Raw genomic sequence first — 27,654 nt, 5'->3', positions numbered from 1 at the left:
GTTTTATTCTACCAATGTCTTCAAAACAAAAGGACACATCAAAGTCTGACTAAAAATCTTCCCGAGGCACAAAATTCAAACCACAAAGGATGCACATCACCCCGTCTGAGAGATAGACAATATTAACAACATAAAGTCAAGGCGAAACAGAAAGTAACCATGGGTACTACCGACCACATCTGTGTGCAATTAGATACAGCCATTTGAAATTAAAACTAAAACCGTGTATAAATATGAAACTAAGAATTCCCATCAGAGGTAAAGGGTTACTGGAAGTTTCACTGACAGGAATAAATGAATGAATGCATTTGTGTCCAAAGGCTATAGGTCAACACATAGCACATCATGATGGCACCATAGAACAGAGCAATACAATTATCTTCTCAGTTTCAGGGTAAAAAAAAAGTATCTGTGAAAGTATTTTTGGGTTAAAACTAAAGATTGATACATATTTTTTTTATGCTGCTATACTAAGAGGTTTTAGTTGTATTTAGGATCCCCATTAGCTGCAGCTATTCCTCCTGGGGTCCTGCACATATTCTTAACATATACAGTGCATATAACATGTAACAATAAAACAAAACGCAACAAAAAGATCGATATAAAATCAAAAAATATGATAGTAATTATAATAATAATCGTAATCTGACAAAAAATAAAGCAAATTATGGGTAATAACAGTGAGATAACTCAAAATGCATCTGCTTTGTTATATTTTACAGGCACATCAGTCAATCAAACACAATTTATTTTGTCAAAAACCTAGCTGGTTGCTACTTTTCTTGTATTTATTTAGGAAATGCTTTTTACAAACAATGTGAATAGCATATTCATGATTATAGACGACAAACTTCCCATTGTGGCCCCTTTTATGTGACTAAGGGTTATAATAAACATGCACTAGGCTGGCACCGATGCGGCTCTTATTGTGAAAAATATGTGTACCATTTCCGGCATCCGCGTGCCAACCAGCTATCTCCGGAAGGGTTCACTAACTGACAGCCGGTTCGAATGCTAACCGAGTTAGCTCCCTGCTAACAGGAGTTGTAGCGGTTATACAGTCACAGGTCTGTAGTATTAGACGGCGCCCAGCTGCCAGTGTTTGTGGTGGACTTTAGTTGGCTCTCGTACATTAGGCAACGTCAGCTGAAGAGGGAGTCCTCCCTGAATGAGTGACTCGTAGTGTGTGTGGCTAGCTAGCGAAGAGGAGGGTGGGGACAAAAAACTTCCCCAGACCTCGCCCAGCCGTTGCTTTATTCCAGCAGGCAGCTACTCTCTTGACGGTGGGAGAGATCCACACCACCTAAACCAGACAGTTATTCAAGGGGAGACCCACGCAGTGGTGTCAACTAAGGGCAAAAAAATCAGTAACCATGTTCAGGAAAAACTTGAAGAAGGACCCCGAGCTGTTTCAGAACGTGTCGGAGGGTCTGCGGCGGCTTTACCGGACCAAACTGTTCCCGCTGGAGGACACGTATCGATTCCACGACTTCCACTCCCCTGCACTCGAAGATGCCGACTTCGACAACAAGCCCATGGTGCTCCTGGTGGGCCAGTACTCCACCGGGAAGACCACCTTCATCCGGCACCTCATGGAGCAGGACTTCCCCGGTATGCGGATTGGCCCCGAGCCCACTACGGACTCTTTCATCGCGGTGATGCACGGCGAGCAGGAGGGGCAGATACCGGGTAACGCTCTGGTTGTCGACCCCAAGAAGCCCTTCCGCAAACTCAACGCTTTTGGCAACGCGTTTCTTAACAGGTAAAACTATGTCCTCAGACCACATTAAAGAGCTTACACTGAGCTATGTGAAAAATGTAATACACTAGGATTATGGAAACTTAGCGGTTAGAGCCCTACAGCTATTTATTAATGGGTGATTTAAATGAATATGTTAGGTAAATGTCATGGCTGCCTTGAGATGTCATTAGATAACAGCTGTTTGTTAAGAACCGTATCATGACAACACATCACCCATGGCCATGATTTAAATGCCCTCCCTGCATGTCCTTACATGTACCACTCAGGTAATTTCACAGTATGCTGTTGCACAATGTTCCTAGCAGTCTCAGCGCAAAGACTTTCCCTCTTCCATCATCCTGAGAAAATGTTTTGTGTCAATAGGAATGTAGAAGAGCCACTCTGTGTATGGCAAAGCAGGAAGGAAGGTGCTTTCCAACACCTGACCCCACTCTCTCCTTTTTGTCCTTTCACTTTGGATCAAACCCTGCCAGTTAAAATTGTACCTTGCCCCTCTTCAGGCACCTCCTCCTCGAAGCACCTGGCAGAGCCACTGGCGGTGACAGATCGTTTTGTCCCAATGTCACAGCATGGCCCCAGCATAGAAATAGTTGTAAGTGTTGCTCGGCAACAAGCTGACCTTGCCCTGCCCTCGGATGGAGGTGCCACAAGTTTCATACCTCATGGTCATATAAGTGTTGCCTCATTGCTAGAAGCCGAAAAGCCAATTCCCCTACCTGCGTGTAGGCCTTATGAAATCTTATCGCAAAGGGTTAAAGGTTTTTGGTGTGACAGTCAGTCTTCTTGTAGTTCTGTTTCATCGAGTCAGCAGGTGGTTCACTAAGACATTAGGCTTATCCGAGTTTGTTCCACATGACTGATGAACCAGAGATTATGAAGAAACGTCTAGAGCACAATGACACTTAGGCCTGGTATTCAGCAGGATGTCAAAGTGTTCTCATGGCAAAAACTCAAATGACTCATAAGTGTTGCACAGGTGGGGCTTTCACTGACTAATGCAAGATGAGAAGGCAAAACTTTTGAAATTGTAGAAAAGAACAAAATAAAAGCAGAAGAGAAAGTGAAAGAAACAAAAATAGAACAGAGAGAGAACTCAGAGTCCAAGGTGAGACTGCACAAACCAGGTACTGTGAGTCAGAGCCAGCGTGACGTTTTTTGAAAACATCTTAATCCAATCTATTGTCTGTGGATTTATTATGACATCAGATGGCTGACATGCATTTGTTGATGGTGTCACTTCCTGAAGAGGATGTTGGTATATCCCCTCTCTTCCTGGTGGCCAGTGGTGTCACCCTGCACAGGAATCGCAAGCCAAACAGACGGACAAATAATACACAAATGACTGACTTGTGGACAGACGTAATCTTAATCTGTTATTATGTTGTATTAGTACAAACAAAATCTCAAGTTGACACTTCCCCTGTTAGCCCTATTTCCTGTAATCCATTGAGGTCCTTGCCCTGAATTATGTGGAGTATGTTTTATCTTGCATGAGTGTAAGCCTCTGTCAAACTGCATCAGTCAAACTGGGAAAAGTGAAGTCATGCATTTCAGATAAAATGTTTAGAAGAGTGGGGAGGTGTTAGATCTCAGGGGCCTCGATTCACCCCTCTGGAGTTTATTACAGACGTGAGGGGAAACCAGATAAGATTGTGTATAAACAAAGGCTATTGTCCATTGTAGCATCATTTGTCAAACTGTTGGACGCAGTCCTATGATATCACGGGACTTGTGGTTTGAATTCAGGCTCGAGTGGTTTTTCATTGGCTCAGGGAAAGCTCACATGATCATATATGTAACAGAATATGTGTGTATGATGATGACAGCTTTGTGTGTGTAGACCTTATAAAGAATGAATCAGTTGTGATGGCACATACACCAGAGCTGTCCGACAGTTGATTAAAAGTCTGTCAAGAACCAGATCCAGACGCACATTTGGAACTGGGCTGCATGTGGCTCAGACTGGGCCAGTTTTCCACTTTCCTTTGAGGAGGCCAAAAGTATTTGGATTGGCCTTCAGCTGCTGGTTGACTGAATGTGTTTGTACTCATAGATGTAGATATGAAGGATCAGACTGTTAAATATTGACGTGTTTAAGGTGCAGGAGAAAATACCATGTCAGAGGAGCACACAAGGTCTTGCTCAGCGCGATGGTAGCTCCACGGTGTAGTTCTTTAACCACAGTCATTCAACCTGCAGATTAGCCTTTAACTACTGGCCTCAGATAGGACTTAGTCTCTACATAATCAGTTATTTATGAAGAGAGTAAACAGGAATCAGCCATGTGATTCACACACCTACAGTTTGCTCTTGGATTTGGTAAAACCAGAAGTACCGGTGGCTGCTGTACTCTGCCAGCTTGCCAATTTTTATAGCTTTATCATTATTTCTATTTTGAAGCAGCCTTGTTTCAGATTGTGTCTCATAGCATTTGCACTAATTTGTAAATCCTAAATGCTTCCTTAAAAGTAATTCCAGATAGACACGCATATTTCATAGCTCCTGCTTCCTTTTGGTTAAAATACCCCCGCAGTGAGAGGCCCTCGGTGTGTTTGTGCTCTCTGTAAGCCATTAGTCAGTAAAACCTGAGTCAGCAGAGTTTAAGTTCCGCACTGGCCTGCCCTGGCCTATGCTGTCCCGCTCTGTCCTGTCCTGCTCATGGCCTTTCAGTCCAGGACACTGACTCTGCACTTTACTCAGATAGGGGCTGACACATGCACAGCCTTACAGAGCACATAAACAAATACATGAGCACATGTGTGTAGATATAGATGTATGATACATAGATCATTTATTCACACACACAACATTTTAGAGGAAGAAAGCATGGAAAAGTGACAAAGTTGTAACCTCCCTGCCCACATCCCTAGCCCCAGCTACAGCCACCCTGTTTCCTTTTCTCTACAGGAAGTTGAGGTTATGATGTGAGGGAAGGTCATAGGTCAGGCGGTGCGGCAAGAGCGGAAGGCCCTCTTTCATGAGCTGGAGCCAGACCCCCAGTCACATGACATGAAGTATTAACCCATGCCTTCTTGCCAGGATTGCAGCCTCACAGAGAAGATGGGGTTTCTCACTTTCTAGAAACATGATCAAGCAGCGATTGATCTCAGATAGCTGAGGGCTCTTGGGGGCCCCCTTGCCTGTCAGGGTCCTCTGTTTCTAAGAATTCCAGCTCCAGTTCATCGGAGCATTTTTTCCTACAAGCTCTCTGTGGAAAATGTCGGGATAGATAGTTAAATGGAAAAGTGGTGCCAAAATTCCAACTAGATATCATACGCCACCAGCTATGAGAGGGAATGGAAAAAAGCCTGTGTGTTTGTTATCTTTGGCAGTCAGTGTTATTGTAATGTAATAGTGTGCATAGGATCACTATGCAAGGAGGCCATCTCTCAAATATCTTTGACTTGTTCATTGTCCTTGGATTTTCCTTTTTCCTCCCTACGTGTGGTAAGGGGTCTCTGTTAGGGTTTGTGGTGTGTATGTGTGCACATGTGTGTGTGTGTCTGCCCTCAGTGTGGTTGCAGCAGGAATGTAAAAGCACGGTTCTCCCGGTCTTATGACCCTGTGCCTCTGAGCTCATGTTGTGAGTATCGGTTCAGATTGAGTGAAAGAGCAACAGAGCGAGAAGCAGTACTCTAAGCTGTGGGGTGTCTTCACAATCCCCTTCTTTGTCCTGAGTGGGACATCGTGGGTTTATGCAAAACCACTCATCCTCCCACGCTTCATAGTGTGTATGTCTGTCTGTGTTTGCATGAGTCTGTGTGCCTTGGCTGGATTTCTCTTGGAGAGCGGCACTCCCCTTTAAAGTTTAAACCTGTGTGTCCCGGCCTTAAAGGAAAGCATTGTGTAGTGAATTGTGTTACGCTGTGAATGACTCAGGCCTACAGTTCATAACTTAAAATGTACTGTCCCAGTGTTTCCCGAACATTCCTACATCAATGGTAATCTCTTACAAGCACGCCACCCACCACCCCCTGCTGTTTGGAAAATCTGACTGAATCATTATGTTGTGTCACTGTTGTTGCAGACCAATAAATGTGTGTGCCATATTTGATACCATATTGAATATCTTACATTTTGCTATTCTTAGTCAGAGAAAACAAGCAATTTAAATATGTCACCCTTGACTTAGGAAACTGTGGCTGGCATCTTTCACTCTTGGGAAATTAAAGAAACACTACATAGGATTTAGCGGCATCTAACGGCGAGGATTGCTGACGGCAACCAGCTTAAACTTCTCCCATGTGCTAAACGTTAGCTCCCACTTAGGATTCCTTCAGTGTTTCTTGTTCAGGAGGTTTTTACCAGACGCTGAATTATCCACAGAGTTCCCGTCCTCTCCAAAACAAGCAGACCAGATGATTTAAACTGGTAAAAACACTGAATAAAGCAGTTTCTAGTTCCAAATCAGTTTTTTCGATGCTGTTAGGCTTGTAGCAGATGGGCTGCTAGCCCAGCAGCTGGTAATGGGTGCTCCCCTTTTTCCCCTGATATCTTAAGATTCAGATGTTCAGGAGGTTTTAACCAAGAGCTTAATTATCTGCAGAGGACTCTTTCTCTCCTAAACAAACAGACCTGGTGGTCAAACTGGTTAAAACACTGAAGAAAGCAGTATAACATGAAATAATCTGTGTTTTTCTGACATTGCCAGTCATGAAGGGGTTACTAACTTTGGCGGTTGATGCAAAAATGTGAACGGCCCTTTCTAGAGTCACGGTTTGGTTTGTCTGTTCTGGACCCCTGTAGAAACATGGCGTACTCTGTGGATGAGGAGCCATATCCAGTGTAGATATAAACGGCTCATTAGGGGAAACATACTTATCATATCACATTTCTGCCAATATGTCTCCCTAATTTCTCCACACTGGACCTTTTAATAGGCAGATGAATCAGTAATTAGAATTCTTGTTAGCTGAAACCTTCATGTCAAGGTCAAATTATTCACCAGATGTCAGATGTGCAATGTGGGAAAACCCTGATACTTTGGCATTATTATTTTGAAATCTAAGTGGAATTTTTTTACGGGAAAGACTTCTGAAAATGGGGTAGCAGCAGCACCCTGAACCCAAACCTTCCTTTACCTCTACTGCTACTTTGTGTTTCAGCTGTATGTCTTATCCAGGAAGGGCACTCCACTTAATGCATGAGAGCATGAAGGTTGTTACTGAAAAGCTCCAGAATAATGTCTGTTTAATGCTAAGCTTATGTATAAACACTCTCACCTGACTGGTTTTTGGCGTCTCTCCCACCCTCCCTCTCTACCTCTATGTCTCATACTCTTGGTCCTCTCTTTCTTTCCACTTGCTTTTACTTTCTTTTTCTCCCCTGCCATGCACTGCCATCTCTCATCATTGTATTTTCTTGGCAGGTTCATGTGTGCCCAGATGCCTAACCCCGTCCTGGAGAGCATCAGTATCATCGATACTCCTGGAATCCTGTCCGGAGAGAAACAGAGGATAAGCAGAGGTTAGCCTAACATAAACATCTACACTTTATCCATCTACTCTCTAGTATTACTACTGTTACATAGATCCACACCCTCTCTGCTCGGAAACTCTGAAATACTGAGCTTGCATGCACGCAAAATGATCACAGGAAGTTACAACTTCAGATATGAAAAGGAAGCATGCTAAGACAACTTACATGCTCTTTATTTGCCCAAGTCGCTCTGGTATTTTTGTTTGGCATGTACTCTACAAAGTCAACTGTAGCAGTCTAGCTCACAGTGTTGTCAAACCTGTATTTAACTCCTAAGGCCCGCGGTTCAGAGCCCAACCTATCAGGTCATGTAAATCTGATGGAGGCCTTCACAGCTTGACGGCGGCACAGAGGGTGCAAACCACACTGAAGTTCATTTCCTGTCACTGTACCTGTGGTTTTCTATGACACCATTCTCTTTCACATCCTTCTTTTTTGTTTTTCTTTCTATTTTCAGATCAGCCTGTACCCAGGTTTACAATACAAGATAGAATTAACAACAATAATCAAAAACATTTCCTCCATGTACAGTGGTGGAAAAAAGTTTTCGGACACCCCATGCATTTGTGAAATATTGCATTAAGAATCACTCTTAGGTCTTCAAGTGCAATTTCTTTTAGTACAGTCACAGCCAAAATACTAAATAAATCCTAAAAAAGCCATTAAAAACTTAAAATTGATTGGTTCCATAAAAATACATAAGAAATTTTGAGTATTGGGTCATTTTGGTACCAGTGATGAAGGTCGTTCTTTTTATTAAAAGACACAATTTTTGTTGCCAAGCTTCGTGTCTACATAAAGCCAGCACATTTGAAAGTTCTTCAGACACAAAAATGGCTAAAACAAGGAACCTAACGCAGGAAACACGCCTGAAGATAAAGATTCTCAGCCAGGAAGGGTACCGCTGCCGCCAGATAGCCAGGAAGTGCAGATGCAGTCCTTCAGCAGTTGGATACACTCTGCAGAAATACAGACGAACCAACAGCTTGGAAGACAAACCAAGATCTGGGCGTCCAAGGGTTTCTTCAGCAAGAAATGACCGCATCCTGATCCGCATGTGCAGGCAAAACCACCGAATGACATCACAGGAGCTTCAGCAGCAGTGGTCAAACCAAACTGGTGTCCGGTGTTCCACCCGCGCTGTACGTGGCCGACTTTTAGATCATGGCTTAAGGTCCTACAAGGCTATCAAGAAGCCCCTGATCAATGAGAGACAGAGGTTAGCCCGGCGTCGTTGGGCCCAGGCACACAAGAACTGGACAGCCAGGAATTGGAAGAAGATTTTGTGGTCAGATGAGTCCAGTTTTCAGCTTTATCTTCCTCCTACTAATGTGAGGGTACGCAGAAAGCCAGGCGAAGCATTATCTCCAGCATGTACAGTACCTACTGTCAAGCATGGTGGAGGCAGTATCATGGTTTGGGGATGCATGAGTGCTGCTGGTGTTGGTCATCTCACTGTCTGTGATGGCACATTGAACTCTACCAAGTATTGTACCATTCTCGAAACCCACATGCTCCCTTCTGCGCGTGCACTGTTTTATCGAGGTAAAAACTGGATGTTTCAACAAGATAATGCCCCTTGCCACACATCCAAGGCCAGTAGACCTTGGCTGCAGGAGCACAGTATCCAGGTCTTAGAGTGGCCAGCTCAATCCCTGGACATGAGCCCCATTGAAAATCTGTGGTGGATTATCAAAAGGTCTGTTTCAAAGCATAAACCAAAGAATTTAGAAGAATTAAAAGCAGTAATTCAAGACGAATGGGACAAGATTACCCCTCAACAGTGTGAAAGGCTCGTGGGGAACATGCCAGCCAGGATTTGAGCTCTACTGCGTGCCAATGGCAGGACTATTAAATATTAATTTGATGATGTGATGGTTTATTTATTTTTTGTTCAGTTTTGAACACATTCTCTGTTATTTGTTGACTTTGATACCAACAATGTTGAGAACTGACATATTGAAACTATCAAGAATTTAGTTTTGTTAGTTTTTCGTGTAAACAATAAACAAAAAAATATAATTTGTATTTGTTTGTATCTGTCTAATGCAGCCACACCTTTTGAAACACAAAAAAGATTTTTCCACAAATATTTCATGATAATATTTGAGATCGTGTAAAATTTTAAGGGTGTCCGAAAACTTTTTTCCACCACTGTAGCTGTGTACCCTCTATTTGTTCAGTGTGGTATCATTTATCACTTTATATCTGAGTCATTTCCCTGTGGTAATAAACCAATTCACATTTTTATCCATTTGTCCACATGCTGCAACAATTCTCTGCCCTACAGGGTCACTTCAAAATTGCCATATACACAGTTTTTCTTTTACTTTTGATGATGCTACATAACTCAGGCAAAAGATAACACACAGCTGAACACAACTTCTGCTTTTTCTACCTGATCTGAGTCCCTCTAAGAGGAAGCACACACACAAGTTTTTTTGTGTACTCTAGAGAAAGGATGTGGAGTAAAATGGCAAACATAGGAGAGAGTTTCCCAAGACTGCACCCCTCCCACCACCTCCTCCACCACGGCCTCACAGCTAATACATTCAGTAAATCTGCTCTTTATTACAGAGTCGGATTTCCCACGGCACACAGCAAGAAGGGGGAGAGAGAAAAAATATTAAGACATAGAGCTTAAGTGAAAGTCAGTCAATACATAATTAATTGACAGCTGTTCACATAATTATCATCTTTTAAGGCATTTTTTTAAGGAGGAATGACAAACTTTCTCTGTTTTATATCACTATTAACTAAATATCTTAAGAGTTTGGAGTGTTTAAAGCACACAACAAAGCATTTGAGCACATTACTTTGGGCATTTGTCTTGTTTTCTGACCTTTCATAGATTTAACAAATAATCAGTTAATGGAGAAAATAGTCGTCAGGTTAACTTGGACTGAAAAAAGTTAGTTGCAGCCCTCATAAGAAGCAGAAGACGAGACGGAAATAGTATGGGTTGGCTGGCAGAGACACTGAAAAGGCCACAAAAGCGTCTGTAAACATACAAGCGTAAATTACCATCTGATAAGAAGCTCAAGGAAGTGTGTAAGAATGAAAAGACTGTCATGTGGAGGTGACCCATTCAAAAAGAGGAGCAGGTGAAATCTTATACCTCATACCTCATTTTTGTGTCTATATATACATACTTTAATATTCATACTCTCTAGAACAGAGAGACATGCACTTCCCGTCTTTCTCAATCCTGCACGCGCTCATGCACACGTTATCCTTTTAACTGTTTCTATATAAACACACATACACTACTGTACTACCCAGACATACTGTACTCACTGTGTCATATTTAAACAAGACAGGTTGGATTGCAGCTGAGGTGTGACGGGCATGTGTGCATGTGTGTGTGTCAGTGCAGACAGCTTTACAATCACATACACTGAAATAGTGTTGTTCATTCATGGACGGTTTGTGATTGCATAACACTTTGATTTTGGATTCATTTTTTGATGAGGTCAGCAAGTGTGGCTCAGCGCTTGTTCCTTTGTGAAACATCAAGTGTTGAAAACTATAACGAAACTGAATTTGCAGAACTGGTTTGCACCTTCCCATAGCGGCTGCTGCTGATACAGTTAATGCCATTCAGCAAATTTAGCCTATAGAAAAAATGCTGCCAGAAGCTTAGTTGCAACTTCTAGACCTTGTGGCTGTAACGTATCCCTGTGTCATTGTTGTAATAGTTAGACATTTTGGCTTCATGTCTTTACACTAAATATGAAGCTGCCTACCTTCGCAGATGTTTAGCTTAGCATATCTTAGCTTAGCTTAGTTTAGCTTAGCGTAGACTGTAAATATATATATATAGTATAAAGAGAACTGGATACAGCTTTGGAGGCAGGGCCCTGTTCATTCCTCTGAAAGTTGCTCAGTGGCACTGGCAGCCAAAAAAGTTCAACTGCTGTATATAAAATTACCCAGATGATCAGCTCTCCCTCTACGCTGTCGGGCCCATAGAGCAGGCGCACTAGAGACTTCGCTGGCTGAGCGACTAACTTCCGGTCAAGCACTCTGCTAACTTGAATGGGGATAAAATGATTCAATCATGCAGCTCTTCTAGACATTCAAAATGTTATCGAACTGAATGGATCAAACTCTGACAGTGAAACAAGTCATTTCGTGGGGGTTGTGACACTCAAAAAAACTGATCCATTGATTTCCAGACATCTGTTTCACAATGTAAGTCTATGGGAAAGTCTTTTCAGGCCACATGGCATCAAGAAAAGGGTGCAATTCCACTGTTTGGCGACTATAAAAATTGGCTACAATGCTTGGTGCACCTCTCAGGGGACTGACTCATATTTACGGTGCTTAAATGGGATGACATGGTATTGATCCTCTCATCTTACTCTCACCAAGGAAGTGAATGAGTGTATACGCTAAATTATTTAAAAGAAAATGTGTCTTCTAAAATTACCAGATTTTAGATTTCTCAACAAGACAAGTAACTTTACAGCCTGGTATTTCAACTTCTCTGCTGTCCGTCAGTGATTGGCACATTATTATGAGGCCTGTCCAAATTTGTCATGAGCCCTCGGCTGTATCCCTACATGTCTATGCACATGGTAGAGACACAGCAGTTGTTGATGCTGTGTGCTATAAGTAAGCCTAAGCTCGAGCAGCTGTCTCTCTGTCTGATTCCCTGACGTGTGTTTAAACAGACTTGAGAGAGAACGACTCAGCTGGCTCCCACAGGGATCTTGGACTTTAAGTATTCCCCCTTTATCCCCCTTTACTTTCACATTTTGTCATGCACACAAACAGGCTCAAACTCCTGTTTGTCTAAGGTGTTTTCCTGTGTTGGTGTTTGTTTTTGTTCTTTCACTTTTACTCAACCCCCGTCATCCTCTCGCTCTCTGTTCTTGTTTTATCTATATATGACAGTCGGATTCTGTCCATCTACTGTATCTCTCTGTATCTCTCTTTTGTATACATGTGCTCAGACACAGACAAAAGCCAGCTATGTTGGAATGCATGTGCAGCAGATCTGCCGCTGATTGTGCGACAGCCGAGATGAGCTCTCGGAGCAACTGCATTCTTCTCTGATCAGATGACACACAGACGTTAATCAGAACCACAATTCTCTCTTCCTTCCTCAGTTCCTTGAGGAAAAGGGAAGCTTAGTCATTTGAATTAGTCCTCTTGTTTTTCAAATGACCAAAGGAAGTGAGTAGTAGGGCAAGTTTCTGTACTCCAGCTCAGGCTCGACACATTTTGGTGTAATCGTCATCTGTGTGACACTGCGTAGAATTTTATCCTGTTGTCCTGTCTGTCTCGAATGTGCTCTCTGTTGGTTCCTTTTCTGTCTCTCGTTAAAATCGAGCTTGTTTCTTATCAGACACATTGCTGGAATATGAGGTCATTTCATTCTTGATGCATGCTGTAAATAGACTAGATTTTCAAAAAGGACTTGAAACTGTTCAGACTGTCTTAACCTTTATACAGCTCTCATGCTGTCCCAGTAAAGCTAGTTAATAGGTAACCTGGGGGGAAATAGTCCTGCCTCTTGAAAGCTCTTATCTAAACATCAATGGATCAACATGACTTGGAATATGGACATAGAACCCACAATTAAAACCTGCCCACATACAGTTATTGACTGATTAGAGCCATTTAACTCTTTGTAGGTTGAACTCTTGTATTTTTCCACACCAACATACTTGGTGTAGTATTTGTAAAAGCAGCACCAATGCAAAATATGAGACATGCTTTCAGACTGACAAGAAAGGGGAAATCTAAATGATACAAATAATCCATTTTTTTCCATCTTTATTAAAACATTTTTATGACATTGCCATGTCAGTTACAACACCATAATAAAATAATTAAATACTTGAAAGATATTAAGAGCTAACGCAACTAAAACTGCCTGTGTAAATACACATTTTTTTCAAACCTTAAAGATCAGTGTATCTATTGATTACTATTCCAGTCCAGTGTCGATGACAGTTAATTTTAAGTTACTGCACATGCTGGTGGGGTACATCAGTGTGCATGTTCCTCTGTTACAGGCTCCATTCTGAATTGAATCTCACTCAGCTGATTACCAAAACAACAAGACATAAAGATATTACACTGACAAATAATCTTTACAAGTACTTTGGAGTATTGGCCCAAGATATCAGTGAACACTGTGCAGTCACATGTGTTAGGTAAGACAGCATTAAAACAAGTAAAGGCAGAATTATCGCTAAAAGAAATGTCCGACTCAGACAACAAAGAAACAGAGTGGTTGACATGACAGGGCATGTTAAATCTGAATACTCCCTGCCCTCACTCACATTGTGTAACAGTAATGCAGCATCCTTTTAAGGCAGTTTATTCCCAACATAGCTTGTTTGTTGTATTCTTAGTATTTATCCTTATTTTTTATTCTTATTTTTTAAATTCATTTACTTTCTCATTACTTAAATGTCCAGTGTGTAGAATTTAGGGACATCTATTGGCAGTAATGGTGTATAATATTCTTTACTATGTTTTTATTAGTTTATACTCACCTGAAAAATAAGAATCATTGTTTTTTTTGTTACTGTAGGATAAGCTGTTAATATCTGCATACAGAGTCCACCATGTTGTTCTACAGTAGCCCAGAATGGTCAGAACCAACGTTGACTCTTGATAGGGCCATTCATGTTTTCGTGTCCATCACCGTAGTTCTTCTACAGGCTTGGCACATGAGAGAAGTTTCAGTTCTGCACCCTCACCGCTAGATACCAATTAATCCTACACACTGGACCTTTAATTTGCCGGATTTTATTTGCATGAATCCTAAAATGTTTTGATCCTGGTTCAGTCATGTAAAGCAAGTTTTTCATTAATATTATTTTGTAAAGCTAATGTCAGGTAGTTGTTTCCAGTCTAAATACTTACAAGATTAAATGTTACTCTGACCTGATGTCAGTCAGTCATTCAGCTCAGAGAGGGGAAAAATGCAGTGATTCAACTGTAAACAAAGCCAGTAACAGAGCAGTGGTGCAGGTCATTGGGGCACAACAGTGTCTGTGCTGTTCCCATTTTTAAACACACAACCTCTTTCCCTTTTCTCTCTGCAGGTTATGACTTTGCTGCCGTGCTGGAGTGGTTTGCAGAGCGCGTGGACCGCATTATCCTCCTGTTCGACGCCCACAAGCTGGACATCTCAGATGAGTTCTCAGAGGTGATCCGAGCTCTGAAGAACCATGAGGACAAAATGCGTGTGGTGCTGAACAAGGCGGACCAGATCAGCACCCAGCAGCTGATGAGGGTCTACGGAGCGCTGATGTGGTCTTTGGGAAAAATCATTAACACGCCTGAGGTAAAAACCATTAGAGCCCCACATTTGTGCCTCTGTGGAATCCACAATGTTAACTAAATGGACAACGTTTCAATCTCAGTCGGATCATGGACTGAAATCTTAATGTTTTAGGAAAATGTGACTTGCAGGTGAGCCTGATCAGAAGTCAGATGACTTTTCCCAGGATGCCGTCATTGAATAGTGACAGATTTTAAGATTATTCTTTCTAATGTTCTCAGTTTGTCTTGTAACAAAAGACAATGGAAAAAACTTGTGCTACCTGATATCGTGTGACCTGGCTTGTCTTATGATTTTCCCCTGACTGTTTGGTTAATGTTTGATCTGCAATATTCATAAACCGATCCCAGAGAAACCTTTGGATCATGCAGAAAATTATTCATTGACTTTGAAAGTGCATTGTATTGTGAAGCTTCTCTACAGAATGTGAAGCAATGAACACATTTTAAATTTATGTTGTTGCTTCACTGTCAACCTCACAGCGTTGTCACACATCCTGTTTGTCTATTTTAAGTATGAAAATGTATTTTTGTATCTGTTTAAACATTCTTGTCATTTGACTTGTGAAAGAATTTCCTCTGGTGTGGGTGTGGGCAGTAAAGTGTAACCTGGTGAACAGCGATGATTAAAAGAGGTTAACTTGTGCAAACTTTATTCCAGGTGGTACGCGTGTACATCGGGTCGTTCTGGGCCCAGCCCCTATTGGTGCCAGACAACAGGAAGTTGTTCGAGGCCGAGGAGCAGGACCTGTTCTTAGACATCCAGTCGTTGCCACGTAATGCAGCTCTACGCAAACTCAATGACCTCATCAAACGAGCGCGCCTTGCCAAGGTAGGCATTAATAAGACTGAGAGTCTACAGGCAAGCTAGCAGCTTAGTGAGCCACAGCAGTGCTTTGAGCTTAATGCTAACAGTGACAATGCTAACATGCTTATTTTCACAGATATAATGTTAACCATCTTACTTTAGAGTCTTAGCATGCTCACATGTGCTAATTAGCATTAAACACAAAGTACAACTTTGATGAGGATGTCATTAGTTTTGCAAGTATTTGGTTAAGTATTGGACTAATAAACATTTTGACCTGATGGAGGCATTAGGTGAAAGGTCATTGCAATTTATCCTGAGGGGGACATGAATGTCTGAGCCAAATGTCTCAGCAATCTATTATGTATTTTTTGAAGGATTCCACTTAAAACCATTTCCACTTCAGCCCCACATGAAGGGGATTACACAAAAAATGTCCTGTTTTTAGCTTTGTTTGTACTTAATATTCTAAATAACTAAAGGTGGAAGTGAGCACAATCATAAGTCTGAAGATTAGAGAAATGTGATGAACCAATAACCTCGTAACACTTACAAGAAGGGAAGAGGGATGATCTGTTATTTCTGCTACCAGGCTATTTCTGGGTATTTCATAAGTTCCCAATTTTAAAAATCCCTGCCGCACATGTTTGAAGACACTGTTTGAAGTACAAGGTATGTCCGATAGGTTTTTTCCATTAACAAAACAATCTTGTGATGCATCTACTCCTTCTACCTCATTGAAAAACCCCTCCTTTTTAACTGCTGGACACAAGATGTCTACCAGTTAACTGAGAGGTCCTCACTCTCACTGTTTGTGTCCTGGAGGCTTCATGTTTCCACATCACGCTTGTGTTAGCGACATATCGGACCATGAACACGTGTTGTTTCTAACTTCAATACAGGGCCTTGAAAATACTGATATTCAGTACCAAACAAAACCTCACTGCGAGTGAGTGCAGAGTTATTGTTTTGCATTTTTCATGAGTTTTTCGTTTTTATTTAGTTTCTATTTCTGTTTTTGATTCGGTTTAGTTTCAGTTAGTTTTTCAGAGTAGGTTTGCTCATTTAGTTAGGGGTTTATTGTGTAAAAATGTTTAGTTTTAATTTAGTTTTGATTAAGTTTCAGTATTAGCTTACCGTAATATGGAGGGTATTTTTCAGAGGGAAGATTTTTAAAGTTCAAATTAGGTATTAACAATACAAACACAGCAGTTTATGAGGGCAGTTGACTCCCAGTCATCCCATTCTTAATAAACATACACACCAATGCCTCCATGTGCTTGTTGTGATGACAGATTTTACCAAATTGACAAAGACTAAAACTTCAGATTTTTCCTGTATACTTTTTTATTTTATTTTAGTTAGTTTTGTGGGTACACAATATCATTTCACTTAGTTTTTGTTTTTTTCTAAGGTCTAGGTTTTTTTTTCCAGTTTCAGTTATTTAAAATGTTTTGTTCACACCTTGTTTTAGTTTTAGATATAAGTGCTATGTGGAACTGCAGCGGTTTGTGTCACGTGAGAGAGCAAACAAGAGCGAGTGTATCGATACTGCGGAAGATGAGTATTAAAACCGTAAAAATATTCAGAACCGTTATCGTTGACAGCATAACAATAGAGTGAGGCTTCAGCATCCAAGAAAAGTAACAATAAGCAAGATACATTTTTTGACTGGAGGGATACTTTAAACTTATTTTTGGTAGCATCAGAAAGCCCCTGATTCAGGTGATGAGGACATGTGAACTGTTTTTGGGGGACTCTAGTCAGGTCTCTCCTTTGGTATTTTACTCCAGACTCAAATCCATAGAGGATATGTGCCTTCGAACACCAAACTCAGTTTATTCAGTCAGTTCATGAAGTAGTTTCCACAGAAGCCCAGTTCAGTAATCACTCATAATACGTCTGTCCTGTTTCCTTTATGGTGTCCAGGTGCAGGCCTACATCATCAGCTCTCTAAAGAAGGAAATGCCGAGTATGTTTGGAAAGGATTCCAAGAAGAAGGAGCTGATAGCCAACCTGGGAGAGATCTATCACAGGATCGAGAAGGAGCAACAGATCTCTCCTGGCGACTTCCCCAACATGGCCAGGATGCAGGTAGAGATAAATTTAAAAAAAAAAAAAAAAAAAAAAAAAAAAGATTAATTGAGTGATAAATGGAGCCACATACACAGCAGACTTTGAGTGTTAGATACTTGATGAAATAACAGCTTTAACTCTATTTTGGGGTGTTATATAAAGTGTTAAATACAGGTTCAGAGTAGTATGACCTTCTGACCTTTACTCTCTTCACATCCCTGCCCTTCTTTCCTGCCCTTGCCCTCCAGGATGGGCCAGGACGGGGATGAGATTTATTTTTCCTGGTTTGTCAGGAAATCCTGCTTCTTGTACGCTACACCCATCGGTAGCCATTGACTGATCTATTTCTATCACCAATTCCTGTTTTCTCTCCACTTTCAGGAGCAGCTGAATGGTCAGGACTTCTCTAAGTTCGCATCGCTGAAGCCCAAGCTGCTGGAGGCTGTGGAGGACATGCTCGCCAACGACATCGCCCGCCTCATGGCCATGGTGCGCCAGGAAGAGGCCGCCATGCCCAGCCAGTCTGTCAAGGGTGGAGCCTTTGAGGGAACCATGAGTGGCCCCTTCGGTCACGGCTACGGAGAGGGCGCCAGCGAAGGCATCGACGAGCTGGAGTGGGTGGTGGGTCGCGACAAGCCTACATATGATGAGATCTTCTACACCCTCTCTCCCATCCACGGCAAAGTGTCCGGCGCCGCGGCCAAGAAGGAGATGCTTAAGTCCAAACTGCCCAACACAGTCCTGGGAAAGATCTGGAAGCTAGCAGACGTGGATAAAGACGGCCTCCTCGACGAGGAGGAGTTCGCCCTGGCCAACCACCTCATCAAGGTGAAGCTGGAGGGCCACGAGCTGCCGTCAGCACTGCCTGATCACCTTGTGCCCCCGTCAAAACGTGGGACAATCATGGAGGCCTAAAGGAGGAGGAGGAGGAATGGGAGCAGTAAGGAGACGAGCCATGTCAACGCTTTACACCACCTTCAGGACAAGCATGAACAGCGTCATCCTCCATCAAGCTGTGAGTCTCCAGGCTTCCTGACACACCAGGAGGAGGTGTCGCTGTGATCTTTTTCACCAGAGAGAGACTGGAGGGGTTCGGGGGGGAGGTGGGAGGGAGGGGAGGGGAGGTCCATCTTTGTGCAGTAGGGGAGAATATTTAGGTATCTATTACAAATAAATGTAGGGAGGGAGGGGGGGTGTGATTTGCAAACCGCTGAAAGGACATTACCGTATCACGAACTGACGGATAGATGGAGGTTGCATGACGGGGCCGAACATGGATTTGTGCATCCTGTGTAAAAGATGTCTTCTAAGTATACAGTCCATATTATTATATGTTGATCCAAAGAAATATAGTTTTTTTTCCATTTGGAGAGAGAAAGAGGAAATAAATCGAAACAGCTGTTAGAATTGTTTTATCTATATTTTTGTATTTCCTGACTGTTAACTTTGACTCTTTCCAAATGCTTCCCTTTTTATTATTTTGCCAGATAATTAAAAAGGAGTACTGTACCATCTGACTCATTTGGTATGTGGATGTTTATTGATTTTTTCCCATGATACATGACATTAATTGGATTGACATGTTTGACGCACAGAGGAAAGACACAGTAATTAAAGTTGGGACAATCAGAGCTTTTGTGGCTTTAATTTGTAGTCACAGTTTGTCAGTGAGGGTCACGCCAAGGACTGTGTCACGCTGAGGTCATCCCTTTTATTCCTTTTATTTTGAAATGTCCACATTTGTGATAGTTTCATTGAAGTGTGACGCCCTCTGTAGGACACAAACAGTCATTGTCAGCCCTGCCACGGGACATATAAGGCCATTTGCCCATGACACGAGTCCCCTCTGCATATTTCTGAGGGCAAATTGAAAACAGCAGTGGAGGGAGACACTTGTGACTTTCTCTGGAGCTTTTTAAGAACACATGGAGACAATTTACAGAGCCAGAAACTCACTCCAGGCTCAAGCAGACGAGCACAAATCATAAACAGAAAGACAGGAAGCTGTAGCTTTATTAAAGTCACATCTGGAGTCTGAATAGAGATGAAGCAGGCTGCTTATAATGTCACTCTACATTCACCTTGTTAACCTGCACTATTATATAACCTGAGCAAGTCCAAGTCTGCTCTGACGTCTGTTTGCATAATTCAAATGTACGTAGGTGCAAGAAACTGAAATGCAAATCAGATGCACCTCAACGTTAGATGGTGAACCTTGCAGCAGCCAGGTGATTGATGCAAGGCCAAGAATTACGTAAACACATTCCCATACTGTATCTTAAACTACATGTATATTTACATTATTCCCACATCTGTGCCTCTGTCTCAACATCACCTGGTTGTTTTCAGCACCAGTCGTCCTCTGTAAAACACAATTTGATTCTCCACGCTGCACTCAGAGTCATGCGTCTCTCCCTCAGCAGCAGCACACTCAGCCCTGCGTGGAGACTCATTAAAATTCTGCACACTGACTCACTGGGTTATCAGTCAGCGTCAGACACACATGATGCTCACCAGCTGGGTTTTTTTTCCCCACAGTGGCGGCAGATTTCATCTTTGATAAAGTCCAGAGGCGCTCTCTTGTGTCTTGATCAGTTATTGCAGGTATTGTGTTTCGATCGACTCATGTAAGGGCCAGTTCTAACATTATGCACTGTATGGTTATGGACTGTCTTTGCCAAAACAGCAGCAGCACTTATAACAGCATTTCCAAACCTTTCTCAGTTGTGATACTTTGTGATCCCCTTGTGTCACAGGTGTGAATCAAAGTGTGATTCCTCTTCTTGGATTGTTTCATTTGAAGGATTCATGAAGCCTCATGAGGTGAAATTATCCAGCATTTTGATACACACACACACACACACACAAAATGCAAAAACTATTTGTGTGAATCTGGTGACTTTACTTTTTATTAATTTTTCCCTAGGTGGCCCTTGAGCAGTGTCATAGTGGACGGTACACGTAGGTATAATGGGTATACCCACCTCTTATTCTGCCCATTTACGGCTACCTCATCAACCACCACTACACCACTGCCCCTGACTACACCATAGATTGGTGATGCTCAGTTTATGGCTCTCAGAATAAATTGATTCTCACTGGGGTATTTTGAAAACTTTGAGTAAGCGTCAAAACAGAGCTTATCAATGAAACAAAGTGCCAGACTCCCCCCCCCCAGGAGAGGTCTTGGCTGAGCTCCTCAAATAGAAACACCTCTGGTCTCCTGTTGTTTTGCACAGCTGTCCACTGTGCAAAACAAACTGAGTGTCCCTGCTGCAGAGCATAGGTTTCAAAACATGCTGGACAGACTTCTATGAAGAGAGTGCTTAAGATTCATAAAGGAGGTATGAACAGAGGGATAAAATGGATCAAATAACAGCAATAAATATTTCATAATAAGTTGTGTAAAAACAGATACACAGTGGATGAAAAATCATCCATAACAAATCATTATATTATATGTTACATATTATCCAACCAAATAAAACAGTTTAGAAGACTTTTCTCCAAATTGGAGAGAAGAGGTCCAGACTAAAGCATCGTCCCTGTGCCAAAAAAACAAATCCTTTCTTGTAAAAAAAGAAATCCTTTAAGTTTCTGTCAAAATGTTGTAAAGCACTGACTGTCTGTTGCATGTTGTATGCTTTCAAGCATTTCTGTAGTTTACTGTAGTTTATGTAACCTTACAATTGGTTGAAATATCAATATATATGTTTGGTGTCTTAAAGAAAAACAGTAAGTAAACTAATGCATTGAATTGTAGTCAAAATCATCGTGTTTTACTTTTTACAAAAATATATTTTCTTCAATAGAATTTCAAGAAACATAACAGATACAAAACTATGTCAATATACAAACACACACACACGACAAATAAAAAATACATTAAAATACTTAAAAAATATAAATAGAAACTAAAATGAAATAAATTTAAAAACTAATAATAATAATAATAATAATAATGATAATGATAATAATATATGGCACATTTCTTGATACTCAAAGATGCTTTACAGATAACAAGAACAACAACAAAAAACAAACAAAAGAAAAACAAACAAAAATGAAATAATCCATTAGGAGGGAAACAATGCAGAGAGCCAGAAGAAGAAGAACACAGTGTTTTAGAGATTATAAGCGATTTACAGTCCAGCAGGGGTGGCAATTTGTCAAGATTCTTGACTATGTGATCTACACTTACATCATAATTCAACATCTTTCTCTGCATCATTTCAAACAGTGACTTCTGTATTTTCCCCTTTTTGTCTGATCTTGTGGAAATAAGCGCTGCAGCCTCAGTTTGTGACGAGCATTACTACTGACAGCATTAGATAATTTACAGCTGGCAGCAGCTTCAGGGTTCCTCTTGTTCCGCTCTGATAATACATTGACAGAAAGCTGCTTGAATGCCCACAGTGGTGTGAAGTGACTGTACGTCCCTGTGTGTATTTTGATAGCTGTGTCACTCCCCCACTGCATGTATATCTCTCCTATACAGTGTTTCCTTTTTCCTGTCGTCCTCTGTTAGGACGTCACTGTCTTTTTCCCTCTTCCCTCCGTTTCTTCCACATGTTTACAGCAAGCAGCTTTTAACCTGTTTTTCTGTGTCTTTGTTCTCCCTCTGTAACCCCGTCACTCCCCTCCGACTCTTTCTCTTTACCCCCTTCTCTCTCACACACACTTCTATGTCTAAAAATAACCCCACCCAGCCCCCCTGACACACTGACCCCTGCAGGTAGTTGACTGGGTCAGGCTTATATAACACAGTCATGTGGAGGGAGTGCAAACTCTCAGAGGCAGGTGAGGAATGAGGCACCTGTGTGTGTGAGTACAAGTACATATGAGTAAAAGTACACTGTGAAATCATTGCACTTCAAGTGTAACAAACCCATAGATGGAACTGTGGTTAATACAGTGGAGCTTTAACCGCCCAAAAACCCCTAAAGGATCATTAAAAAACAGTGTCTAATGTTGAAGTTTTAACTAAACATGCAGGATTAAACAGTTTGTCTGTGGTTTGACAAACTTCTCAACTGCTCAAGCTGCATGCAGTGACCCTAAAAACATCTGGAGATCAAATTAAAAAACGCAGCAGTCACATGAGAAGGTGACATTTTCATCTTTTTCGAGCAGCAACATAATATCACAGAGAGTCAATAAATTAAAATGACAAGAGTTTATTTTTTTGGATACAGAACAAATCAGAGCAACAATCAATTGACATCCATTCTTTTTAAATAACTGCCTCAAGAGCCTGAAGCACAGATTCACATTTTTAGGGAAAGACGAGGATGAAGATGCAATCAAAGACAAGAGAGGAGGACGAGGGACATAAGTGCTAAAAAGGAGTCTGATTACCAGAGAGACATTGACCCCGTTCGTGTGGCGTGGAGAAGAGTTGCTGTGATTTTATACTGAACTGGCATTACAGCAATGTGACAACAAGTGTGTTTGCATTGAAGCTCGATGTTTCGGAGGTAACTGAAGGGTAGATATGGACATTTTTGATCAGTGAGGACATAAATAAACAGAAAAACCTCACATTTTCTTTAAGATTTTGGAGCAACAGCCAATAACTCGCCAATTGAACAATCAATCTGTCTTAAAAACAGCATCATTGGGGTGAGTCTTGTCCATCCCAGTCTGGTTCAAGGTTTGAACGTCCAGGAAATCTCATGAGGTAGGCTGACTTGCAGTTTGGGGCTCAAAAAACTGGACAAAAAGTCTCTGTCATGTGGTGTCTCCACTGATGATAAAGTTTATTTCATGTGCTTCAGGCTCAGCAGGGCGGCCTGGCTGCTGGTCGAGGTGCTCCGAACATCTCCTGGGAGGCGTAGGTGATGTAGAGGAAGCCGTCGGTGTCCCTGTGGCGGGAGTAAACCTCCCCCATGCTGGAGGACATGCAGGACATGCTCTTCTCTGCCACCAGGAGGAACAGAGCCTGGGTGGACTCCAAGGCAATCTTATTCCTGAAAGAAAGACAAAGACAGTTGGAGAGGTGGATGGAAAACAGCAGATGATTTTAGGACAAAGGAGTATGAGGGAGGAAGAGAGAGAACAACAGCAGAGCTGACAGCTTCGGGGGAGAATGTGGAGATAAGGGAGGGTTGGAGTGAGAAAGAAAGAGCTAGAAAACTCAAGCTGGCTGAGAGAAAGTCTGTTGATTCTACGAGCACACGGTGTCACAAATCATTTACCTGAGCAGGCAGAGGAACTGACCCAAGGTGAGCTCGAAGGGAACCAGGAACTTTGTTTTGTCCAACAGGGGGAGAGTCTTTTCACGGATGTAACGCTCAACAATCACCTGAACACAGAAACACTCATCAGGGGTCAGCTGGTGGTGCGTTCACATGCCATAGAAAGTTTAAAACTGGCTTTCTGTGTGCATGGAAACTTACCGGCAGTTTGTTGGGGAATTTAGTCCGAATGCTGCACACTTCATCTTTTCTTGTTTCTGAAAAGAAGTACACTTTGTAAAATCAGCATCAGCACATTATGAGGTCATGCAAGTAACAAAATGTGACTTACCGAGGCATTTCCTTTGCTTAAAGGGCATCATTTCCATTGATTTCTCATAAGGAGCCATGTTTAGTTTGAAGCTTTGGGCGGTGTGCAGAGACTAGCGGTGATGGAGGCGGTGCGGCGGTCTTTCCCGGGCTGACAGTGAAGTCCCCTCGGGTGGAAATCAGCAAACCCCACTGAGCTGCTGAGACCGCTGGTGTTTTATAGGAGACAGGAGCAGGGAGGGGTCAACATGTGACACCAACACACACTGACACACTCCTCGTCCTGGTGGGCAGTGTGTGTGGATGCAGATTCACACATACTAGTTATCTCACAGGGCATTCTCACACATACTGGTGATATTAGGCGCCACTGTCACGTACACATTCGTAATGGGGGGGTACGAATATGAAGACAGGAGTGTAATGAGGGCAGCCCACCATGTGAGGAACATAAACACCACATGATGTTCAGACAAACAGGGACACCAGATGGACCTGCTGCCACCTTTATCATGAGACGTGACCTTTGACCTCACTGCCACATTACAGTTGTCACACTATTGTTTCATCAATTTTAAGAACAATCATAGTCAATAGTTACACTCACTGGAGTGATGATATGAGTCATTATTCCACACTGCAGTGGTGAACGAAGTATTCAGCTCCTCTACTTATGTAAAAGCACCAATACCACCCTGTGAAAACACTCCGCTGCATTTATAATGTTACTTACGTAAAAGTATGTGAGTATGATCAGGAAAATGATAGAAGATTACAAAATCAGTACGGATCTGATTAATAATACAAAATATAATCAACAAAATGTAGATTAAGTTAGAACTTTATTGATCCTCAGGGGCATGGACGGTTTACTCAGTGGTCCTACTGGGAAAAAGCCCAGGGGGCAGGAGGCCCCCCTAATCTTCACCAGCAAATTGTCACTCAAATGAACACATACTGACCAGAAAGAGACTCCGAATGACCACAAAGAGACATAAAAAGACCAAAGAGATGTAAAGGCACTGAAAGGAGACACACAATAATTACAAAAACTGGCAAAACAACCACAAAGAGAGACAAAACTACTACAAAGTGACACAAAAAGACTCAGATTTATTCCAATAAGATAGAAAATGACATAAAAGAGACCCAAATACCTACAAAAAGACACAAATTTACCTCAAAAAGACACAAAATGACCTCAAAGAGACACAAAACAACCACAAGGAGACACAAAATGACTTCAAAATGATACAAAATTACCTTAAGGAGACTTAAAACAACCACAAGGAGACACAAAATGACTTCAAAAAGACACAAAATTACCTCAAAGAGACACAAAACAACCACAAGGACACACAAAATGACTTCAAAAAGATACAAAATTACCTTAAAGAGACACAAAATTACAAAAAAAAAAGACACGAAATTACTACAGGGAGACACAAAATGACTTCAAAGAGACACAAAATGACCTCAAAAAGACACAAAGCTACCTTAAAGAGACACAGAATGACTTCAAAAAGACACGAAATTACCTCAGAGAGACACAAAATTACTACAGGGAGACACAGATTGACTTAAAAAAGACACAAAATCATCTTAAGGAGACATAAAACAACCACAAGGACACACAAAATGGCCACAAAGGAACACATAAACAACAAAAAGATGCATAACAACTATAAAGATGTGCAAACCCACCGAAGTCTGTGTGTCTTGCTCCTGTGTCGGTTCAAAAGCTACCCAGTATGAAGAAATAAAAATGAACTTTATCTTTACTAGCTGCAATGTTATTAATGATAATGAAATAATAATACATTATACTTATATAACGCTTTTCATGGCACTCAAAGACGGTGTTAAAGTGACTGACACATGAATGCATGACTAGTTACAATCAATAGTATACCTAATGAATTGTCTATTATTCTGAAATGGGTCATTCTGCATAATTAGTACAGTTTTGAACACAAAACCTCAACATACAGAGTACTTCTATATGGAGGTATTACTACTTTTACTTAAGTAGCTTACAAGATGTGAGTACTTTGTCTACCACTGCACACTCAGTTGCCAGTTTAAAATGTAAATGTAGCTAAACTAAAGCAGTCTGATACAACAGCTCTGCTGTGGATCCGACCTTCAAAGAAGTTACAATCATCAGTTTTGTTGAAACTATTTAAAAGAAGTTTTGTTTTAACAGTGTGATGGTGTTGGAGGCTGCTGTTGAACTATGCAGCATTGTGCTTTTTCTCATATGCTGTCCTCTCCACTGTAAATAAACCCACAACTGTTTGTACACATAATTTAACCCAAATATGTAAAAGCCATTTTTCCTGTTACAGTTCAGGATCCAGCAGCCTGTAGAACAGATGGCTGTGGATGAAGATCACCCTCTGCTGGCTGAAAGGTGGCACTAGGGCAAAGTGCACTGCACCTGTCAAACTCACAGAATACACACACATAACTGACAAATCATTATCATATTAGATGTTTTTCCCCTGCAGCTTCACCATGAATTAGTCTAGCTGATAAAACCTGAATAATCGTCCTTTTTTTTACTTTGATATTCATAAATGGCATGACTTGTATGAAGGGTTTAAAGGAATGTAAATGCAGCTCAAGTCTGTTCAACTTAAATGAGGATTATGCACCATTTGAACTCAACGTAAACTCAAATAATACAGTAAAATATAAAAAATAAAATGAAACATTGCCTATAACTGCAGATACCTGACAGCCATTACACCCAGAATTTGAGCTGCCATTATATGTCCTTTGATTTAGTGTCGCAACAACCAGCAGGAGCATAAGAAGTCCTTTATTCCCTTTGTCATACAGGCACTGCACACAGAATAGCTGCGTATGTTGATTTATAAGATGTGCTCTCTTTTATCATTTACAAAACATATACTCCTGAGACCCTGTGTCCTCATATGAGGACATCACATTTTGGGTTTACTTGACCTTATATTTTATTCTACTTAACTTAGACCTGCTGTCCTCGTATGTGGACACTTTTTTTGTGCCATCTAGTGGCAGTAATACCACAATACACTAATCCATGTAAAAACAAGATGGCAGCCATCTCTGCCAGGTCAAGCTGCAGCTGACCCCAACACAAAAATGGACAAGGTCCAAAACCTGATCACATTTAATGGTTGAGATGTATTTATTTATGATTAATAATGTTTGTAGTTTGATATGGCAACAAAATTGACCAATTTTAGCTACAGGAACGAGATAAGATGCTGTTAATTAAGAAGCACTGGTGTGAGGACACTGGGACTTCATTATTGTCTCATTTGAAGACATTGGGACTTATTAATCGTTGACTATGTTGAGTTTTTCTCCCCCACTTTATTTATTAGTTTCCACATTTAAGAAAACATGTATACAAAAAATTATATCTTTTCTAGCTGCAAAAATTGTAACGTATTTCTGGGGGGTGACTGTGATGACTGTCTTCACAATGAAAACCAAAAATTGCTGTGAGAGGATTTGGATCAATTCTTTTTCCATTGTATTTTGGAAAGGGCTTCAAAAAATGGAGAACCAGTAAACTGAGAGATCTGGGCAAGACCAGAGTGTATAAGCTAGTGTGGCAGGAGAACTTTTACATCTATTACAAGAGTCATCAGCTGAGGGGTACATCTGTGAGATTTTGACTTTAGTGAGATGAAGTCTGTGTACCACCTTGAACTGAATCAGGCCAT

General features: G+C 41.4%; 2 protein-coding genes across 2 annotated transcripts; one reads left to right on the top strand and one right to left on the bottom strand.

Moving 5' to 3' along the window:
* Positions 1 to 972: 972 nt before the first annotated feature.
* On the top strand, positions 973 to 18,946 carry ehd1a (EH-domain containing 1a). The gene is made up of 6 exons (XM_033626287.2): positions 973 to 1,762; positions 7,131 to 7,228; positions 14,308 to 14,549; positions 15,207 to 15,377; positions 17,283 to 17,447; positions 17,811 to 18,946. The coding sequence occupies exons 1-6, from the start codon at positions 1,374 to 1,376 to the stop codon at positions 18,342 to 18,344; spliced, it is 1,599 nt and encodes a 532-aa protein (XP_033482178.1). The 5' UTR covers positions 973 to 1,373; the 3' UTR covers positions 18,345 to 18,946.
* A 3,644-nt stretch (positions 18,947 to 22,590) lies between these two features.
* On the bottom strand, positions 22,591 to 24,120 carry map1lc3cl (microtubule-associated protein 1 light chain 3 gamma, like). Its single transcript, XM_033626302.2, has 4 exons — positions 23,958 to 24,120; positions 23,828 to 23,883; positions 23,627 to 23,733; positions 22,591 to 23,398 (listed from the first exon to the last, which is right to left on the bottom strand). Exons 1-4 carry the CDS (start codon positions 24,013 to 24,015, stop codon positions 23,209 to 23,211), a joined length of 411 nt encoding a protein of 136 aa, XP_033482193.1. The 5' UTR covers positions 24,016 to 24,120; the 3' UTR covers positions 22,591 to 23,208.
* Positions 24,121 to 27,654: the final 3,534 nt, after the last annotated feature.

This window comes from Epinephelus lanceolatus, chromosome 7 (genome assembly GCF_041903045.1).
Source record: "Epinephelus lanceolatus isolate andai-2023 chromosome 7, ASM4190304v1, whole genome shotgun sequence".
Lineage (NCBI taxonomy): Eukaryota > Metazoa > Chordata > Actinopteri > Perciformes > Serranidae > Epinephelus > Epinephelus lanceolatus.
This window is presented reverse-complemented; position numbering and strand designations above follow the sequence as displayed.

Excerpts from the sequence above, each read along its gene's own strand:
- ehd1a (XM_033626287.2), top strand. The coding sequence starts at position 1,374 with ATGTTCAGGAAAAACTTGAAGAAGGACCCCGAGCTGTTTCAGAACGTG. Across the intron at positions 7,229-14,307 it reads GAAACAGAGGATAAGCAGAG|GTTATGACTTTGCTGCCGTG; the intron begins GTTAGCCTAACA and ends TTCTCTCTGCAG. Across the intron at positions 14,550-15,206 it reads AAATCATTAACACGCCTGAG|GTGGTACGCGTGTACATCGG; the intron begins GTAAAAACCATT and ends ACTTTATTCCAG.
- map1lc3cl (XM_033626302.2), bottom strand. The coding sequence starts at position 24,015 with ATGGCTCCTTATGAGAAATCAATGGAAATGATGCCCTTTAAGCAAAGG. Across the intron at positions 23,884-23,957 it reads TAAGCAAAGGAAATGCCTCG|AAACAAGAAAAGATGAAGTG; the intron begins GTAAGTCACATT and ends ACTTCTTTTCAG. Across the intron at positions 23,734-23,827 it reads AATTCCCCAACAAACTGCCG|GTGATTGTTGAGCGTTACAT; the intron begins GTAAGTTTCCAT and ends TTCTGTGTTCAG.